Source organism: Panthera tigris, chromosome D1 (genome assembly GCF_018350195.1).
Source record: "Panthera tigris isolate Pti1 chromosome D1, P.tigris_Pti1_mat1.1, whole genome shotgun sequence".
NCBI classification, from domain to species: Eukaryota; Metazoa; Chordata; class Mammalia; order Carnivora; family Felidae; genus Panthera; species Panthera tigris.
Genome location: NC_056669.1, coordinates 63,797,945 through 63,820,479, shown reverse-complemented (window position 1 = coordinate 63,820,479; position 22,535 = coordinate 63,797,945). Strand labels below are relative to the sequence as shown.

At 41.5% G+C, this 22,535-nt stretch overlaps 1 protein-coding gene across 1 annotated transcript in view; it reads right to left on the bottom strand.

Annotated features, from left to right (window-relative positions):
• The window catches only part of SYT9 (synaptotagmin 9), a 195,444-nt gene that overhangs the window by 126,605 nt on the left and 46,304 nt on the right, over positions 1 to 22,535 (bottom strand). Inside the window, exons 2-3 of the mRNA XM_042959357.1 lie at positions 11,747 to 12,098; positions 1,045 to 1,591 (exon numbers count right to left, since the gene is read on the bottom strand). Of these exons, the coding sequence (XP_042815291.1) occupies positions 1,045 to 1,591; positions 11,747 to 12,098 (899 nt within the window). The remainder of the gene's footprint in view (positions 1 to 1,044; positions 1,592 to 11,746; positions 12,099 to 22,535) is intronic.

The window sequence follows — 22,535 nt, the reverse complement described above, 5'->3', positions numbered from 1 at the left end:
AGAAGACTAGTGTGGGTAATTGGTCACCACACAGAGATTTTTGCGTGTTCTCTTCCAGAGCAGGATGAGAGCCTTTCACTTACTGGGCTCCAAATTCAAGCTGGATCATCATCTGAGCTGAGGAAGGATTATGGAGCTTGGTTTCTTTGGATGCCAAGGCAGAGAAAGAAAACTATGCTGGCCTCAGAAGGGCTCGCATTCTAGAAGATGTGCGAGCAAAGTTGCCTGAAGGAATCTGGACTGATGTAAGAAGCAAGTGGCTCTAAAATATCAGCATTACCCAAGAAAGTCCAGTTTTCCTTCTATTTCAGCAGTGTCAATACATGTCTGCAGGAGAGTGATAAGGATGTAAATGGAGTAATAATATCACCACTGCAATCTCATTTAAAATGTAAACATGGGTGTGTGGTGTCACTGCCGTAGCCCTTCAGACCTCTCTCCTGAGCTCTAAATTGGATTTGACCTATTGATTAGCTTTGCCAATATCTGCAGATCTTTTCAGACTGAACTCCCTGTCACTTTGATTCTGTATTTACAAATGTGGTACAAACTCTTGTCAACCATTCTCACTTCTGGGATTCAAGTTGAAGATCTGATCATGGGAAATGCAACTGAACTGACCTGGGCACACAGGCAAGGACATAATGCTCTCAGAGAGCCTGGCAATGGTCTCGTAGCTGCAGATTACAGCGAATAGGATGCCAGGATCCATTTAGCACAAATAACCTAAGAAAGCTCTACAGAAAATGTGGCAAGGAGGGCAGATAATATCTACTGCCAGTTAGGGAATAGCTAAGAATTAGAAAGTAGAAAAGAGAGAACGTTGCTCTTTAATACTGTTTTCATGAGCAATTCCGGGAACTTTTAAAATGAATACTGTTAAAGGTCTGCTTCTGGGAAGTTACAAGGAAGGTTCTGAAACAACAGCTATCCAGACATGAAAGTGAGTTTTATACTTTGCCCCCAAAATAAAATAAGGTGTAAGTAATCTGTATGCATGCAGACCAAGAAGCCTCCCCCCAAATGGAGAAATGCTGGACTTACATTGGTGACATACTCGATATCCTTCCAAAGGATGCACTCCCTGGGGAAATCAGCCAAGTCTAAGAAGTGATCCACCACCACTTGGCCGATCAAGTCATGGCGAGAGAACCTGTCAAAGTCATACACAGAGAAGTGAAGCTTCCGTGCTGCAAGGTCATTGTAGGGAACCGGAAACAAAAACACTTCATCAAACACAGGGTTTAGGGTCTTTCTGTGCACTTTAGTCTGGTGTTTTGTTTTCCGATCAGGAAGCAAATAGATCTTGACATAAGGATCTGAAGTCCCAGAGAAGTCCTTGGCGGGCAAATTGACAGCTTTGTGAATCTTCACTATGAGCTGCTCTAAGTCACAGTCATATTTCAAAATGAAATTCAGTTTCCCACAGGCTTTGCTGTTACTCCTTGTCCCATCATCAGTATCCAGTGACCTCTGCTTATATAACTCTGGTTTAATTCGGCCAATTCCAGTCAACTGTTCCTGTTTTTGAAGCTGCTGGATATTGAAGTCCGGGTTTGACAAGTTGAGCTGTCTCCGGATTGAATTATGCCTTGAATGAGGAGGAAGAGAGAAGAAAAGTTACAACCTCAATAGCTACGGGTCTTCCAGAAACTTGTGCCTGGGCTCGAGGTAGTCAGTTATGCACTGTTAAAAGCTCAGATCCGTGGGTTTTTGGTTTTGGTTTTTTTTTGGCCTAAATTCAAAAGGCTCATCAATGTGAGTAAGCTGTTCCCCAAGGCTTGAGGCTCAAAATCGAGGCTTGGTATCAGGAAACGAACCTACTGCCACGTGACCTTGGAGCTGTAAAGGTTTAATGCACTTTCTAAACTACTATGCCAATAAAGAAGCCTATTCGGTTGGTGGAATGTAAAGATTTGTACAAACTGCTTTAAAAATAAAATTATTCACCTTTTATATATAATATCATCCTGAAATTGAAATAGTTAGCTATGTGTTTTTGCCTTAAGAAGAATGCATCTGTCTCTAAATTAGATAGAATTAACTGTCTCTGGCTTATAACTTTATTGGTAAAGAAATTCTTACTGGTTAAAATCAAAGCATTTCACAAGAGCACAGTTCTTGCCCTTGTGAGAATGTAGGTGACAGGATGTGTCCGCTTGTGCTGGACTGTGTTGGCTCTGACAGGTGCCCCTGGCAACTCCATGACAGTGCTTCTGTCATACTATGTGGGTGATTAGTGATCAGGAGCAAGGGTTTTATTTCTGCAATAAACACTAACAGCATAACAATTAAAGGTAAGCTACTACAAACGTATAGAGGAATTCAAAGAAGGTTGGATACTGATATTGGCAAAGTGAGTATCTGCTGACAGAATCTAGTCTTTACTCTAGAAGCTTTTTGGTTTGGGTTAGTAGCGTCCCGGAAATTCTCTATGAAACCTGCCTTATCTGTGCGAGTCCTCATAAATTGAGAGTAGTCATTACACACAAGGTTGTTTTCCATGTTATTTTTGTTTGTTTTCAGCTCAGAGTCACTATACCATATTTTTCTGGTGTCTCCCAATAACCTTAATTAAAGTAGCCTCTGTCCACCAGTAGGTGAAAGAGAACAGCCAGGTTGTCTCTGAGGGACTTACAAATAGTTCGAGAGGCAGAGTAAACATTTGAGTTTGTCTTCTTTTCCTTTCTTGAGACTACTTTATGAAATAAAGATGGAAAATGGGATTAACAGACCCCCAAACATGTCTGAAATTATTCTCCCTGGTAATACAGATGTTGTTATACTAACCATTCCTCTTCATCTTCAACCTATGCTCCTGGTCACTAATTAATCACCTACATGGTACAACAAGAGCACAATCACAGAACGATCACATGTACCTGTCGGAGCCAACCCAGTCCACCGCAGGCAGACACATCCCAGGCACATGCATCCCCATATGTGCAAAAACCATGTGGTCTGAAAGATTCTGTTGTCAGATTTTAATTTCTTACAAAGAAATCCACAATCTTAAGTTTTCTCTGCATCTTAACGATTTTTCAAGTGGGGGGGGGCAGTCAGGGGATGCTGCTAAACACCTAAAACCAGCTGTCTGTGCTGGTACAGCTCAGTCACTCCCTTGTCCAGACATTGACCCTCTGCAGTGCCGGAACAGAGCTCCAGTCTCACTCTACTGGGATCTCTGGGCAGAAGGGACTGGCAGGGAACAGCATGTGTCCAGCTCTATGCAAAGGCCATAAAGGGGTGGTACCAGTTGTGGCCCCTGCTACTGATTTTTCCCGCCAGTCTGGATTCAAACAAGGGCCCTACTTGGGGCTGGTGTCAGTTCCCACTTACAACAAGCCATTCCAGAAACCGTCTAGTGATGCTGTTTAAATATTAAAAGTGCTTCCTTAAGGCCCACCTTCTTTGGACCAATGTCTGATGGGACACCAGTCCTGGGTCTACACTGGACCCAACCCTGCCACTCTGCTACCACTTTTCTCCCAACCTGGTTGCTGAGCTGACTTTCTGTGCATAACAACCTACCTTTGGGTTTTTTGAGTACTGCCTTTAGACTCATCACAGCAACATTTTGTCTTATATGTAGGACTAGGCCTGCCATGCAAATTTTAATTTTAATTTAAAATACACGACTCTGTTTAGCAATGGCACATATTCTGTTTTACTTGTACATTTTCTTAGACAGTAAATCTGAAGAGAAGTAAGTCCCATGTGCTCGGCTCTTCCTAACCACAATGGATTGCCAGGGGGTTGAGGGAGTAGACTGGGGAGGGCATCATGAAGAGATCCTACTTCAAAGACCAAACAAGATCCCAACCACACAGGATGCCTCCATTCAAAATTCTGATATAGCTGAAGATTCCTTTTAAAAACCAAGCACAGATATGAACACTATTATCTACCCAAATGTTTTCCATCACTAGTTTCATTCCCGATACTTCTTCCTCCATTCAGGATCACACTGTTAGGGAAACAGTTGAATCCAACCGGAAGGTGGTGGCTTAAAGCAGACAGCACAGACTGTAACAGGCCATGACAGTTCTCACTCCCTGGGGCTCTCTTTCAATCGCTTTCAATTTCCTTTCAGGAGAGAGTCAGGGATTACCAGAGTTGGGGGGCGGAGGGGTGGGCGGGTAGACTAAAGAAGCTCAAAGGAGTAGGAACCAGGGTAATTCACCACCTCCCTGTATAACCTCTGCAGCTCTCTTGGCTGAGACATGAGCAAGTAGGGCACGGAAGCTGCCACGGGGATAAGAAGACGACAAAGGAGAAGAAACGGAAAATCAATATCCCATAATTTCATAGGCTATTCACATGGAGGTGGGATCGAAAGGCAAGTCCAAAGCAAGAGAAAGGAAAGATATGGAACAGAATATTGTGATCTGGCCCCTGTCACCCCAGGTGAGGTGGTTCTAAAAATGGTCAAAGGAGGTGGCCCTTGACTACAGTAAACCACAGGAATCCAGGGCAAGGGTCTGGAATTTTAATGCTACAGAATGAGTGTGACAAGGAGAGATCTGAAGCAGACAGTCCTCTGAGTAGGTCTGGGGAGTCCTGTATTTTGGTATTCTCAGGACTTAATGTGCACAATTAAAGGAAGGAAAAGAAATGGTTTCCAAAGACTGGGGGTGCAAAGGAAAGCTGAGAGATGGGGTCCTCTGTAAATAAGTCACACTCTGACGCTGTCTTAGAGAAGCCAGCCACTGGGATTGAGACCCTCAGCTCCCCCTACCTCCCACTTTCCCTCAGTGCAGGCAGAGCACATTTTCCTGTTGTGGAGAAGTGAAAGATCGGGATGTGTTTGTCCCAGATCTGAGGTGGAAGATTGGTGGTTGAGCCTGGAGAAATCCTTATTTCAAAGATGATTAACAAAATCTGTAAAGCAGATTTCCTACAACAAACTCAAAAACACTTTAATGCCTGAAGGAATCTGAGCCTTGTGCTGAGATGCAGCCAAGGGTCAGTAGAGGCAGGGACCCAGATATAAAAAAGCTTTTCCAGGGGCGCCTGGGTGGCTCAGTCGGTTAAGCATCCGACTTTGGCTCAGGTCATGATCTCACAGTTTGTGAGTTCGAGCCCTGTGTCTGGCTTTGTGCTCACAGCTTGGAGCCTGGCGCCTGATTCGGATTCTGTGTCTCCTTCTCTCTCTGCCCCTCCCCCACTTGTGCTCTGTCTATCAAAAATAAATAAATGTAAAAAAGAAATTTTGTTTTAAATAAAAAAAAAAAAGCTTTTCCTCCTCTCCTTTCCTCAAATTTGAGTTAGCCAGTTCCAGGGTCCCACTTTGAGTCCTCCAACAAACTCTTGGTCCCCGAACCATCACCCAAAAAGCCAACTACCTCCACTGGATTTTAAGTAAGAGGACATTACCACAATTTACCAAATATGAATGTGCAAAGCAAAGGGTCAGGTAGGGTGGAAGGCACAGACAGGCAAAGCCTAGCCACTGCCTGCAAGGAGTTGGCTGGCCAGGAGAGTAATAAAATAGTCAAACACTAACACACAGCAGGTAAGAAGAGGGAAAGAACTGACCAGACGTTAGGGAGCCACAGAGACAGATAGAGAGGCCTCTGGCTTGGGAAACTGTCATGGAGGAAATGGTACTCTCACTGAGCCTGGTTACTTAACTTGGCCTCATATTATCAGCTTCCAAGCTGGTGCTGTAGACCTCAGTAGGGAAATCAAGCAAGTTTCCACCTTGGCAACCAGCTCTTCAGCAGAATTGGATCTTCAACCCTTCTGTCCCCACAGCTTTCTCCTCATATATGCCAACATCTTCTGTCTAGGCTCTGGGTGAGAGCAGACAGTCATCATTCCCACTATCCTTTGCACCTCCAAATATCCTGTGCAACTACAGACAAATTACACTCTTCTACCTGCCATCATCTCAGTGACCCCATCTTAGAGGTGAAACTTGGCCTATCCCTTCCCTGGTTCTGGGGCACCAGTGTTGACAGAGCTTCAAGGTTCAAGGGAAGGAAAGAGAGAAGCAAACTATGATTTCAGAACCACATGGGTTTCTTTATTAGGTTCAAGTCGAGACAGGGAAGTTTGGAAATGCTGGGGATGGGATTGTTTGCCTTCTTGAAAACTCCCCAGGTGACAGAGAGGAAGAGGTTGGGTTGTCCTGAGCTGTAGGCAGACACGGAAGAGGAAGTCTCAGAAGTGAACTCACTACAGGGCAGGAGGAAATGGGGATCTTTCTCAGTGCAGGATTCAGAGGTCTCCAGGCTGAGTGATATAAGAAAGATGTAACCATCACACCTTGGCCAGTGGAGGTGTAGGGTCAAGTGCAGTTGGATATTCTGATGCATGACCTGCTTCCTCCCACACCTCCCAAGTTAAACAAGTTTGAAATCTTGGTGTCATCTTCCAATGTTTTATTCCCTATTTCTAAGATGATCCTATGTCCACCAACACCCTCTCTGAAGTAGCTCACAACGCATGCCTCTTTCTACTTCCATTGCTTCCAGGAGTTCAGACCTCATCATTATTGACCTGAATCAGCCACTATAGCCAGTCTTCACCCTATCTCAAGCCTCTTATACACTCTTGCCAGAATGATCTTCTAGAAAACAATTTGAGTACTTTAATGTGCATAAGTGGAAATAGGCTCTTCTTGCCTATTTCCCCAACTAAGCTGTGGATCTTTTAAGGTCAGGGCAATACATATATGTATATATATGTATGTGTACATATATATATATATATGTGTGTGTGTGTGTGTGTACGTATATATATATATATATGTATGTGTGTACGTATATATATATACATATATATATATATATATATATATATATATATATATATATATATGTTTTTTCATCTCTTTACTACCAGTATATGATATGGAACTTTTCACATTGAAGATGCTTAATACAAGTGTCTAGAATAAATAGATGAATGCCAAGGAAATAACAATTTCCAATAATTAAACCCCAGTAGAGAAAATACACATTTACATCTAGTTTGAGAACCTCATGGGAGTTGAGAGAGGTCTAAGCAACTTCCATTTTCCAAGCTGTCAGTTTATTAAAATTTGGAGAAATATCTAAGACTCATCCAAAACACTGTTGTGTTTTAAATGTTCACATCTAAAAAAATGTTTTCAACACACACACACACACACACACACAAACATAGCTTAATATAACTGTGGTCCTCATAGAGTAATTACAACATTCAGTCTCAGCATACCACTTACTGGAGTTGTGGCCAGTGATGGGACCCGAATCTAAAGTTCAATAATTGTCGAGGTGCCTGGGTGGCTCAGTCAGTTAAGCATCCAACTTTGGCTCAGGTCATGATCTCACAATTCCTGGGTTTGAGCCCCACCTCAGTATCTGCGTGACAGCTCAGAGCCTGGAGCCTACTTCAGATTCTGTGTCTCCCTCTCTCCCTGATCTTTCCCTGCTCTCACTCTGTCTGTCCCTCTCTCAAAAATAAATAAACATTATAAATAAATAAATAAATAAAGTTCAATATTTGTCATCTTCTTTCAACTCTGTCAGTATATTTCTGTGAGTCTGTGGCTTGCTTAGTTTGGAGATAAGGCCAAAAGCCTAAGTGTAAGGCTCTGAAGTCAGGTAAGACTTGGGACAAAAGGTCTTCCACCGGCCTCATCCCATATAGGCCCTTCTTCAGTTTATACTTCTGGCCTTTTGCCATTCTTGTCAGTGGTACATGATAAAAGTGGCTGGATACTGATGAAGGTATTCTGTCAGCTATTCATGGAAAAAGTCTGCTCTAGGGGCGCCTGGGTGGCTCAGTCGGTAAAGTGTCTGACTTTGGCTCAGGTCATGATCCCGCAGTTCATGAGTTTGAGCCCCACGTTGGGCTCTGTGCTGACAGCTCTGAGCCTGGAGCCTTTTTCAGATTCTGTTTCCCTCTCTCTCTGCCCCTCCGCCCCTCATGCTCTGTCTCTCTATCTCTCTCTCAAAAATAAACATTAAAAAAACAAAAAATAAAAAGTCTGCTCTATGCCAGGGGCTGCACTAGGTGTTAGATATATAGGGAAAAACAGCGGCTATAGTTTTTGAGTTCACAGAACTCCTAGATTAGAGAAGGGGTACAGGCAACAAGCAAACAAGTAATCATTTAGTTAGAAAGAGAGTTTGATCCTGTGAAGAAATGCAGGCAAGGTGACATGTGAGAGAATGCAGAGTGGGAGGGAGTGGAGGAAAGAGCACATACTTCAGACAGGATGGTGGGGAGGCCTTTCTGAGGAGGTGATGCTTTAGGTGGGACATTAAAGCTGCAAAGGAGATGGAGGGGAAAAACAAAAGTACTCCAGGCTGAGGGAACAGCTTGTTTGTGAAGGCCTCAAGGCAGGAAAAGGCAGGGGATACTGAAGGCATGGAGAGAGGCTAGTGTAGCTGGAACATGATGAGCTTTTCCAGGTAAAGCTTCCTAGTGAGTCCTTGTCCTCTGGGGCAGCGCTGCATGGTGCTGAGGTGGGGAGCTGACAGAAGCAGACTGTGGCAATAACACACAGGTTCTAACAGGCCTGATAAAGAGATGGCAGTGTGGTAATTGAAATTTTTATAAAACCAAAGTGTTATATAAGAAGTTTGAGACGACTTAATAAAACAGGTTGGACTTTCATCTTGGGATGTGAATCAGGAAATGCATTAGATGCCTTGCAAAGGCTCCTTCTATTTTGAGGACCTAGGGATTTTTATATATTTAGAATAGAGATATTTAAAATGTTCTAGTATTGAAGCATTCTGAAAACAAATCCATATTTCCAGTATATTATACAAAAGGGATTTCATCTAAAATTGAAAAGAATTAACAGGGACTTTGGAGGGTTCTAATAGTAACTGAGCTAGCTAGAAACAGAATGTTAATGTGCTCGATCGTGGGAAAACAACAGGAAGTTGTCCTGACTAGAAACCTTCTGAGAAGACAAAACTCATCTTTAGGGCATTCCATAGACATCGGTGGGAGCTGCACATATTCATGATCAAGAGGCCAGGAGAGGGTGAGCTTTCCAATGTCAGTGCTGTGACAGAAGCTATGCTGAGGGACTGCAGGGACAGTGGGGATGCCCTTAACTGGGAGTCTAAGGCTTATGTGCTCTGGGTAAAGGAGCTGTCCTGGGACTCTGGGGACAAGTCCCCAGACAGCTGCAGGAAGGAAGCAGTAAGAAAGAAAGTGATTACAGTGAGGAAGTAGGAGCATTACAAGAAAAAAAGGAAGAAATAAGAACTAGCAGAGCAGACTGTTTAGAGCCATCTCAGCACAGTACCTTCTCCCTCCCCAAATCAGTATCGAGAACATTACTTAAAAAGAATGTTAAAAATTTTGGAACGTGAAGGAAATTTCATTCATTTCTCTCATTTTGTCAGTAAAAATGTTTTGTGTGTGTTTATAAATAACACAATTCCTAAAGAATGAGAAGACCATATACCACTCATTATGATAAGACTATAACTAATACATACGTATTTCCCAACATAACCCATAAAACTAGGTCGGTAGTAATTTAGGTAAGAATGTTTTAAATGCACAATGATACAAATTATCAGTATTAGATCAACACAGCTGGAAAGAGTTTAGTTTTCTTACGGTAGATCAGATATTACTAAACTTGATTTTGCCCATCAGAAAGATAATTACATGACTCTCAAACTAAAATAAATCTAAATGTAAATTCATTTTATAGAAATAATTCCTTCGCTTTCTTCTTTTTTTCCCCTTCTACCCAATTTCTATAAATCAGTGGTGAAGATACTACAATTTTCATTCTTTCTTTTTTAAAGTTTTTTTTTTAAAGTTTATTTAATTATTTTGGGGGTGGGGAGCAGAGAGAGAGAGAGAGAGAAAGAGTCCCAAGCAGGCTCCACTGTCACCACAGAGCCCAATGCAAGGCTCGAACTCACAAACCATGAGATCACGACCTGAGCTGAAATCAACGGTCGGATGCTCAACCAACTGAGCCACCCAGGTACCCCTACAGGTTTTATTCTTAAATGAAATACATTTCTTGATAAGTAGAGTACTTATATATTTTTCTAGAATAAATACTGTGATAATTATAGTGATATGATTGCTATCAATTCATTAGAATCATGGCAGAGTCCTCAGATCCATAATCTAATAAAAGCACAGTACTATCACCTTGTATTGATGGGACCTAGGTCAGAAAAATTAACATTCAGAGTAAAACCGAATAGGAAACAATTTCAATGGATACTCCATCTGAAAGACTCCAGTTATTGAAATAGTGAAGGGATTTTATTACGAGTCTACACCACTGCATGAACGCCATGACAGCATCAAACAGAGCTCCAGCTATATTTAAGTCATATCTAAAGAGAAATCCTAGTGATAAAATCTGAGGAGTTCTTCTAAATCAAATGGCAAACAACCATCCATTTCCTCACAGAGGAATATTTTAGGTTTAGCTCTTTGATTCAGAATTGGAAATGATGCTAAAATAGGTTTGTAGAAAAATTAAATTATAAACTGTCATATTCCATCCCACTTAATGTGAATGAGCAGAGTCTCTAGGATAAACTCGATTAACATAAAAAAGGGTAAAATCTTACTTCCGTTTCTAGAGAACAAATAAAAAAGATTTTTAAAAAATGCCCCCAAACTGTGCTCGCACTCTCCAAATAACAGCACATGCTATTCCTCTGGCTATTGCTCAAGCAAATATTTTCATTTTAAAAAAGCTACTTCCTGTATCTCTTATCTTGAAAACTCCTGTCGAAAGTGAATTTTGAGATCTGGGGATTGAGAATTGTCTGTTTAACGTGAAAGGCATGTTTATGCAACATCTGAGTCCTGGAAGAGGCCAGCCACAGGGCAATGATCACGACAAAAACAACACGGAAATCAAAATGGCCGTTCACGTTTTGGAGTACTTACCAGGTGCCGCCTATGTAAAGCACAGGATGTGCACGTTATTGCTTCATTCTTAAAAGCACCTATATGTTGGTATTATCACTATTTCTCTCTCACAGAAGAGGAAATGGAAACATATGGAGGTTAAGTAATGTGTCCAGTGTGTCATACATGTAAGTAAAGCCAGTTCACTTGACCCCAGAGCCCTGGGTTTTTATCACTGCACTACATGATTTCTCTACTGCTTAAAGAGGAGCATGCAGCCCACAGAAAGAAAGTGACCCGAGGCCTGGGTACTCTAGGCCTTACAAAGGCTGAAGATGCACAAAGACCTCCAGCCACTTTGTGGACTACAAAGACAGCCTGTGTGACAGCTAGGCTAGGTCAGAGGCACAGAGAATGAGTCCAATAGCACTAGGAGGATAGTGGGAAGAGTGGCTAAGAGGTCTCAGGCTCTGGTGTTGGTTGAATCAGGGTCCAAACCCTGAATGCATACCAATCTATGATGTTTTTACTTAAACTCTTTGACTTAAGTTTCTTCTTCTGTGAAATGAAAATAACTTTTGCATCTCATGCAAAGTTGTGAACTATAATAAAACAATGCATAAAGTTCTTAGTACTTATCATGGTTAATCTTGGCAATGTAACTATTATTATTATGGACTATTATTATTGTGGACCCTACACAGGGAACTCAAGAGAAGTAAGGAGCCTCACTAGAGCATAGGAAGCACCACATTTTCCCATATTCGCATCTCTGAAACTGAATGGACATGTGAAATTTCAGTTACAGGATCCTTGGCTAACCAACACTACTGCTGCCAATAGAGGGGAACGAGGTGGCCCTTGCCTTGCAGTCAGAAAGGAAGGGGGCATTACTGACCGGGCCGACGAGGTTGGCTCTGTGACTTGGCGCTGTACACGGACGCCATGGGCACAGTTCTCCTGGCCCCCCGCTTGGGTCGAGAGGGGAATGTCAGGGGAGGTGTGGCTGATCTTCATGGAAGAGTCAGGGCAGGGGGTGGGAGGGTCTAGGAAGCCCTCACTGTTCTCCTGCTCATTGGTCTCTGTGTCCGTGTAGTTAAGAGGTTCCCGATTGTCGTCTTTGCTACCAGAGAGCAGGCCTCGTTCTCGCCATGGAACCCAGCAGAGTTTCCAAGACACGAAGAGAGACACGCCAAAAAGCGCGAGGCCACAGGCAGTGACCACAAGGGTCAGCAGGCTCACTGAGATATCTGCAAAGAAGCAAAGATCAAAGGTCAGTGTGATTGCTCGTCCTGTGCCCATCCATTGCACAGTGCAGGCAGAATGACTCTTTAATCCATTCATCCCTCAGGAGCTGGCCGCAGGAGATAGGCCAGGGATGCTGCCGGGTCACCTGATTCTGGCGCAGGGATGGTGAGACTCAGACACAGCACAGAGAAAGTGACATGCAGGCCATGATTCAAAACAATGAACAGTCTGCTCTAGCAAGAGACGGGGTATATTCAGGGGGACTAGGAATGCCCTCCAAGTCAACTGAGACCCTACACCACAGCAATACAAATCATTGAGGCTTTGTGAGCAGGGCAGTTTCAACTGTCCTTAAAAATTACTCAATCATTTCAGAGAGCTGTATAATGAAATTTGGGAATTGTTTAAGTAACAACTTTCTAATACAAGAGAAACTAGAGTGCTTTCTTTCTCTTTTTGACATTGACTTTTAAGGGTCTCAGCAAAATGAAGCTCAAGTCCTCTGAAGCCTCAAGAATACCCCCATCCAGTGGTCAGGTACCTAGGACCCAGTGCTGACCACCGTAGTTTGGGTTTCCCCAGTAGCAGATCCTGAGACAAGTATTCAAGGGCAGGTGGTTTATTCAGAAGGGGAAGAAAACACAGGTAGGGGAGTAAGGAAGTGATCCAGGGAAGGCAGCCAGCGAAGGGGGCTTTACCAAGCCAGTTACCCAAGGGGCAAGGGGCTGGGCTATTTATAATGTCAGCTCCCTTCAGTCATGGATTGGAGGGCAGCTCTCAAGGGGCATTTCCCACCTGCAGCACGAGTGGCAAAGTAAGCTTCAGTGGCCAGAAAAATCGAACGTTCAAATAAATGCAGGGGCTGGCCTTTGGAGGTGAGCGGGCATGTGCTGAAGTGGTGAGAGTGAGCAAATATGGCAAGGCAACCACGGCATCTGAGGCCCGGACTGTATGGCCTCAGCTAGGGTCCGTGGCAGTGCAGTGGCTGTGCCCTTAATGCCCAGAACAAAGCCCAACTCCCTCCAGGCTTCCACTCCACGCTACAGTAGACCCAGGGAGGCTAAGACATCAACCTGAACTCATTCCTGGGTGGCTGTAAGCCCTACTTTAAACGACACTCCCACCTGCCCTTACTGCACTCCATCACACGTAGGAGCTCCAAGGATTCTCCCAGGCTTTGCCTTTACTGTCCATCATCAATATTTGCATTGCTTCAGCCAAAGTTTTCTGAATGTCCATTACATGCCAGGTACTGGGCTAGGTTTTGGAGAGAGTACAATGGGGAACATGAAAGGCACATTCCATACCTTCCTCATAGACTCATATTCTCGTGAAGAAGAAAATTAGGAATAAGTTAATTTTCCAATATTAATTATCCACAGCATACTGATAATCCATGACATGAGACAACTGACATTTCTGCTGAGGCATGTGAACTCCTACTGCAGGTCACTTACCTACTGAGTCACGCTGACCACCCACCATCCGTGTGCTTTTCAACATGACTCTGAAGGTACTTGATCATTCTTATGAAATGATAAAGCAGTTTCCTCATGAAAAATGGCTCTTGAGAGAATGCCAGCTGCCAGGACTGGTGATGGAGCTAATGTATCTCCTCTACACCTCCCCATCAATCTCTGCCTTTTCAGTGAAATAATATTCTGTCTCTGCTCGACAACACTGGGGCTCCAGTTTCACATGGGTAAGTGAGCTCAAATCTGCCACCTTTCTCTCCTCAACCCACTGAAAGGGGATTAGCAAACTATACAACAATGTGAAACAAGGATGACTTCCATCAATCCATCAGTGAACCAGTATAACATTGAGAGGTTTCTAGAATTGTTTTAAAGGAAAATCCAATCAGTATTGAACATTTAACACAAGCAAATGAAGGGACACTAAGGAAACAATAAAAATTAAAACTCCCAGGTGCAGAGAAACAAGGGCAAGGATGAGGACAGGGAGTAGAGTCAGTGGGGGCAGAGTAAAGGGCACCAGAAATCACACCTCATGGAGCCCCAACATGAGGTAGGAAGAGAGCGTGGTATGGCCACAGGCTCCATTGGGTTCCATCAGCTCACACGGAGTATGGGAAATTCAACTGTGCAAACTCCTAGGATAGGTAGTAGTGCTCAGGACACAGAAAGGAGGAGACTTTATCCTCATTAATCAGGTGGCCACAGCAAACATCAACTCCCACCTAGTTCAATAAAACACAAAAACAAAACAGGCTCCATACCATAGTGAAATCCCTTAATACATTCTGTAATCCAAATGGAGGTAAAACTCCTATGTCCTGTTAATCACTGTGGCACTTTCCTAACACAGACACTGCTAGAAAACACCAGCAAAGGCTGGGGTTGGGACACACTGGGAAACAGTAGGTTTAGGAGTGTAATGTGATTAATTCTTTTGTTATTCACCAGATATTCACTCTCTTCCACCACAGTGCCCCCATACCAAGGAAAGAGCATAAATCCCAATCCCCTGATGTTGATTTTGTCCATGTGACTTGCTCTAGTCAATAAAATCCAAGGAGATATGGCCCATGCCAACTCTGACCAGAAGACTCTTGGCTCCCACCTTCTGCCAGGAGAAGAAATCTTAAATAAAGCCCAGTCTTTCAACTTAGTTACTATCACAGGAAGACTTGTGGCACAGGCCCAAAGTCCAGAATGAGAAGCAAGCTTAAACCTTATCCACAGACTGGAGAAGAGCTGCAGCTGATCCACAAATCCGTGAGCAAACCCTAGTTCATGTTTTAAGTCCCTAATATTTTGAAGGAGTTTGTTACCATGGCAAAAACAGTTAACTCATACACATGACCATATAATTTATTGTCCTAAGCTGGGACACCTTTAAGAGAGAGAGGTGTGATGTTAATAATCACTTGGGACAAGAGACTTTACCCAGTACCCAGGGCAAACCAGGGAATATGGTCACTCTGGACTTAAGCTCTGAACTCATCACTTGGGTACAGCATAACCTCTCAGGGTTAACGTGGCATAGACAACATGCTAAATAAATGAAATTAAATTAACCCACTTCTGCTAGTAACCACAGGGACCTGACCCAACACAAGAATGACCCAAGCTTGTTAGCTGACTCCCAGTTCATGCACCCAAAAAACAGCTTGCTCACCAGTCCAGTCATGGGGGATCTATGAGAACAGGAATCCCATCCATCTCAGCATTGAATGCCAAGCAACTAAAAGAACACTTGGCACATTGTAGGCATTGAGTAAATGCCTGATGGTGCCCACCTGAAGACCGCTATGGCCACCTACTACTTTTACCGTGAATTATGGTTGTGTCCTATAAGCTCTAGAGGTGTTAGTCACATTCATAATCATTATAGATTTTTGTGCAGATAGGTATTAAAGAGAATTTCTAGTAAATGGCAGAAGTGATTTCTTCTTATTCACACAAAGGTACTATGTGGGTTAGCAATGGGCCAGGGAATGCCTTTGAGGAGAAACCAGTAGTGACCTACACAGACATACCAACCACAAAGCAAAATCATCTGGGCTTCTGTTTTTAAACAACTCAGGGCACCCTCTGGACACTTTTCTCTCTTTTTTCAGAAAGAAGTATTAGAAAACTCCTGTTGAGTCACTAGGGCCACAGATACTACCCACCTCAGACCCATGACTTTAGGAAAGGGAGGAGAATCAGCTTAGAATCACATAACAGCCTTGCTTAGAAGAGATTTCTTAAGTTAGGTGGTAGGTACATGGCCATTTGTTTTATGATTGATCCTGAAACCATATGTATTCACTATATATACTCTTTGGCATTTATGCTATATTTCATAACAAAAACTGAAAAAAATAGTAACATCAAAAAAATAATTATTCTAAAGATAAATTTTCTAAAAAATGGGAAAGTATAATTAGTCCTTCTGTCCAAGAGCCAAGAGAATAACCAGATGGTGATTCAGGGATGAAAGGAGGCAAATGGCAACCCAGTTCTGATCCAGATCCCTGGAGGTGCTGCTGCTTGGGGGTGACTGTGCACAAAACTGCATCCAGATCTGCCACAGAGTACATTCTTCCAGGGAAGATGTGGCCTAGAAGACCCTGCAGTGAGGTCTGACCATCAGAACTCTCTTCTACCTGCTATTAGATGCAGCCACTGAACATGATGTAGTGTAGCAATATCCTTGATCTTGCAGACATCAGATACAAGATACCATGACATCCCTACCCCCAGAAGACATCCCAGCTGTACACCTAGAATTCTAAGGGATCCATGCAAGCCTAAATACTTGTTTTGGAATGGCAAATATTATTGTCCAATGAATGAAAGGCTTGAGCTTCCATATACTACACACAGGCAGATGAACAGTAGTTGTCCCCCTAAACTATGAAGGGCCAGTAAGAACACATAAACTGACAACCAAAGAAAAATAATGGGACAAATCAGCAGCTCAAAAGAGGTCAACCAAGCTGAGCCATCAGAATAAACTGGTCCTGACATTAAATAAAATAGTGATGAAAACTAAGAGGTATGGGTAAAGTAGTGATCAGAAGCAGATGGGCTTGAGATCGCAGCTGATCTAAGGAAAAAAGATTGGAGGGGTGCCTGGGTGGCTCAGTCGGTTAAGTGTCCAATTTCAGCTCAGGTCATGATCTCATGGTTCGTGAGTTCGAGCCCCACATCGGGCTCTGTGCTGACAGCTCAGAGCCTGGAGCCTGCTTCAGATCCTGTTCTTCCTCTCTCTCTCTGCCCCTCCCCCACTCACACTCTGTCTCTCTCTCTCAAAAATAAATAAATATTAAAAAAATGTTTTTTTAAAAAAAGAAAAGGATATTGTGGTCCTATAATTCTACAGCTAGCCAGACTATCACGAGGGAAAAAGAGGCATTTTCAAACAGACGATGACTCAGAAAATACACCATTCACATACCTTCTCCTGCATAAAATCTAAGCAAATTCTCCAAACAAACAAATAAAAATGTATGTCAGAATACAGAACTCAAGAAAGGAAGGACATATTATATTAGGTGTATCTATATACTATGTATCACAAGAATTAATGATAAACAAAGAAAATAGCACAAATTGCATTAAGTCTAAATAATTGCTCTTTATGAGGTTATGAAGCTTAATGTAACTGTTATGAAAAAAACACTTAAAAGAACAAAGCAATGATGCTATATACATACTCAAATTTCAACAATTCCAACAAAACATGGGAGGCAGAAGAAGGAAGGAAGTAAAAAGAAATTAAATGTTCTATATTATTAGCATGTGGAGACTATTGATACTTCAACTTGATGTTGATAAAGAAATACAGGTGTAAATATGTATATAAAATATTTAAGGGGGACTTTGATTCATAATGGTACATCTGCATATTTATATTAATATCCTCCCCTTCCTGAGACTCCCATCAGGTGATAGGAAGTAAATAAAAAATAGAAACCTACAGTCATAAAGAATATAGCACAAGATAATCAACAAACTAAAAACTTTTTCTTGAAGACTGTATGTGGATAGCAAAGTGATAGAAGATGCAACCTGACCTACTGAACTCAACCTCAGGACACAGACATTTCCACTATGGTGGCAGCTAAGACTGAGATACAGAACAAAAATATGAGCATGGATTAAAAATCTTCACCAAAATATTTCCCAGTCTGTCTAGGGAGAAACCAAGGCAACTAGCGTGAGAATTAATGCCCAAGACCAAAATCCTCCATGTTCTGACAAAAAAAATGTAACTTCTTATGTTCCCGTAAAGTAAAATCTGCCTATTAAAATATCACTCACAGATACATAGCCTCATAGTTAGCTTTTCTACTGCCTCATTATTAAATATGATTAAGCTGCAAACAATCACCAGCCATGTAAGGACAGCCTAGAGCAACCAGATCAATGTATAAAAGCAAAGAAAAGAGAGAGAGAGAAAGAGAAAGAGAGAGAGGTTCCCAGAGAAAACAGATAAATCAGTGAGGAAACAAGAATTTTTCATTCACAGGACATTTCCAGAAGATATTTGATCCATACATAAGATAAGAGTAGACTACTGGTAAATTGAATGAAGAAGAAGACAATGTTCTTAGAAGTAAAATAATGTGATTGCTGAAACAAATAAAAAATTTAATAGTGGGCAGAGAGTTTCTGATTCAGTAGGTCTGCCTAACAAGTTCCCAAGTGCTGCTGCTGCTGCTGCCGCCGCTGGTCTGTGATACACTTAGACAACTACTTGGCCTGTTGCTGTTGAATTTCAATGACTTAACCAACTAATACGCATAAAGTGCAGAAAGGGATGAAGAGAAGACACACCTCCTCCTGTTCTCAAGAAGCTTAGATTATGGCTAGGGAGACAAACTGCAAATTGCATATTCGGGAACCATAAGCAACAAAGTGGAGAATCTGATACCTATGGAAATTCTAAGAGGAGATGCTAAGTAGACTACTGACCACTCAGTCGGACACTCTGGAGAAAATTTAGAGATATATTAGGGAGCTGTTGCCCATGGGATCACCCTTGCCTAACTAGTGATGGGAATTGATCGAGAAGTAGTTCTGATTTTTGTCTCCTGGATGGACAATTCTTAGAATTCTTAAGGATTCTGAGAAAATTGAAGATGAACAAGAAATAGCTGCTTGTCCATGTGGTCAACTCAAAAGCTCATCCTTGCACTTATTTTCCCTTATTTCCTACTTCATCCCTCTGTTCCTCATACCTTCTCTCTGGGATCACATTCCCAATAAGCTACCTGTACACACTCCTTTTTCTCAGTGCAATATTGTGATTTATAATAAAAATATATTTATTGGAAAAAATTTAATACAGGCAAAGTCAAGGAACATCTACCTGAATGTGCACCAAAGGCACAGGAAATTTAAGTGAAAGATATGAGATACAGGGTATGCATCCAGGAGGTCTAATATCTATGTTTCCTGGAAAGTAAAGACAGAAAAATGAAGGTAAAAAATACCAAAGAAATAAACTTTTAATTCCCTAAAATTGAAGGACAAATTATAGAAGTCCACTGAGCACCTACAATGAAATAACCCTATCTTAGACACATTATTGTGAAATTTCAAAACACAAAAATTAGAGGAAAATCACAAAAGCTTGAGAGACACAAGTAATATGAACATAAAAAAAAATTAGAACCACACTGGTATTGGAGTTCTCATTAAAAGCACTAGATAATAGACTAATGCCTACAAATTTCTGAAGAAATCTTACGCTTAAGTTAGATTTCTACACCCAATAATACTATCAATGCAGTATGAGGGCCAAAAATGTCAGCAAGATTACTTCCCATGCACCTATCATAGGAAGTTACTTGAGGATGAATGTATGAGATTACAACAGGAGAGAAGAAGACATAGTCTATAGGAAAAGTTGCACTCCACTCAGAAGACCAGTAAGGTCCCTGTGTGAGAGGTGAGTGGCGGGCCTAGAGAGGAGCCAGTCCAGCCTGGAGCAGGAAGACTGGGCTCTAGGAAGGAGGTGTCCTCAGACAAAGAGGACTTGAAAACAAATACATGACATTATGGAATATTCAGCTTCTAATGACATCACCATTTGTCTTCAAATGGTGGAAAAGAGAGAATAATTAGGAATTCCTGCAGTAAAACTGTTTGGGAAAAGGAAAAATAATCACAATATACCTTCTGGTTCTATGCTAAATAATATTTTATATTCATAATAATATAAATACCATTTATTGATTTTCAATGCTTAGAATCAAGTAATAGACAAAGTATGGAAGACGTAAGTACGGATGTAGAACTGAATGCACATTCAGCTTGGACAATTTAAACTTAATAGAAAAGATGTCAGAAATTAAGACGTAGAAAGAGAAAAGAAGCTAATAGCAAGACTGAAGGTTGCCTTCCAAAATGAGGGAAACAAGACATACCGTATAAAATGGATAGACAATCTGTACATATTGATATTTTCATGCTAATAGCATTGATTTTTACATTAAAAACCATGCAGAGATACGGCAAGCCATTTCTGTTGAGATGAAATTAGAAGGGACTTTCACTTTTTTTTTTTAATGTTTACTTATTTTTGAGAGAGAGAGAGCGTGTGTGAGCAGCACAGAGCTGGATGCGGGGCTCAAACCCACGAACCGTGAGATCATGACCTGAGCTGAAGTCAGACACTCAACCGACTGAGCCACACAGGCACCCCAGGGACTTTCATTTCTATATTAATTTTTTTACAATAAACAAATATTATTGAGAAGAAAAAAATTTTTAAAGCTACTATAGTATATAAAGTATATATGCCTTAGTATATTCTGGTGAACTTGGGTCTGTAATCCCAAAGCATTTCTGAAAACAGTCCTTATTTAATCCTCCTCCTTGGTTTATAAGGAACAAATAACTGAAAATCATGACAATCATTATAATAATGATCATCTCAGTTCCTTAGCACAGTTTTCCTTCAAAGTCAAACCCATAAAAGACATCCATCCTTTTCTACTCATCTTTGTTTGGACTTCTAGATTCATGAAAATAATATCAGAGGACTGACAAGAGCTCCTGGGTGGCTCAGTTGGTTAAACGTCCGACTTCAGCTCAGGTCACATCTCACGGTCCATGAGTTTGAGCCCTGCATCAGGTTCTGTGCTGACAGCTCAGAGCCTGGAGCCTGCTTCGGATTTTATCTCTCCCTCTCTCCCTGCCCCTCTCCTGGCTTGTGCGTTCTCTCTCTCTCTCTCTCAAAAATAAATAAACATAAAAAATTTAAAAATATATCAGGGGACTGACATAGGTTATCAACTTTTTACTTTGCTAATACTGATGTTAAAAGGTAACTTATTTATTATCATGGTCACTTCATACAAGGAGAGAAAGAAAGGAAGCAAGGAAGGGAAAGAAGAGAGCAAGAGAAAGAAAGAAAGAAAGAAAGAAAGAAAGAAAGAAAGAAAGAAAGAAAGAAAGAAAGAAAGAAAGAAAGAAAGAATTTTAACACTCCAAATAAATGGCATTGCTTTAAAGCACTATATTGAACTTTATGAATAAAACCATTCCACTGTCCTTATTTCGCCAGTTTGTTTCAGATCTGTGAGAACCCTGTAAAAAGGCTACACAAGGCACCAGAGATTGGGAACCACCTAGTCTCTCACATGTCAGTCTGGCCCCATCTCTACTTCTTAACAACAAATACAGCTCAGGGCAAAACTGGGAAAGGGATGACATTTTTGATACCCACCCCGCCTTCCTATCCTGAGCTCTCCTCTTTCAACTGTCCCCCCAACCTCATGTTGTCCCAGAGGACTGGAATTTTCAAAGAGACTACGTTGGAACCTAAAGATTCAGTGTCCGCGTCTAGTCCTCTCACTGCCAAAGGAAACTGACAAAGACAATGCAGAGGGGCCAGTTGAGGCTCAGGATGAATGAAATGTGGTATTTCCAGGGCAGGCAAAGGAAGCCAGGAATCACGATGGAGGAGGGAAGCAAAAAAGATCAGAACCAGAAAAATGGTTCTGAGCACTGGGACTGAGATGTGGTGGGGCATAAAAAAGAAGAGGAGACTCATGGTCAGAAGCTCAGATGATAGGGACTGGTTTGAAAGACTCATGCAAAATGAAGTAAGGCAAGGGGCTCAGGGTCCCTGATACGGTCATTTACATACGACTTACCTTTTGGCAAAAGGATTAGAGGCAGCTTAAAAAACATACACAACACAGTAAGATAAAATGTACTTTGTGAGGAAATCAGAACTGAAGAAAAAGAAAAGTAAAATGAAAATGAAGTCAGGGGTAAGGTACATAGTCAAAAAACATGCGTGAGGTTCTGTAAAGTTGCCAGAAGTGGCTACAGAATTGGCTCCCAACGTCCTACTTGTCAGAGAAAAGAATGAGACATAACTAATTACGTGATTCAGCATCCAAAACACTATACAATTAAGAAACATTTGAGACAAGGAAAATTTGAACTAGAAATGTAATATTAGAGATTAATGTTAATTACTTTTCAAATATGATAATTATATTGTGGTTATGTTATGTAGATACATATGAAAACATTCAAATGACATGATACCTGGAATTTGCTTCAAATTATAGATGAAACAAGACTGAGCATGGGTTCATAGTTATTGAAACTGAGTAATAAGTACGTTGAATTTCTTATGTTATTCTCTCTACTTCTAACAATCTCTTAATGACAAAAAACAAAACTCGCTTTGGTCAGGAAAAATGTTGATCCATGACTCCAATCTTAGATTTTCTTATTTAATAGACCTTGGGTGAAGACCCTTAATCTCCATTTTGCATGATCTCCATGATGCAGATGGTATACAGATGATACTGAGTAAACCTGATCAAGTATATATATAGTCTACATACATATGGAGTACACACACACACACACACACACACACACACAGTGGTTCAGAACACAAGATGCTTTCCTAATCCTAAAACAATTGTGTCTTGGGGGTTTAATAAAGATAACACT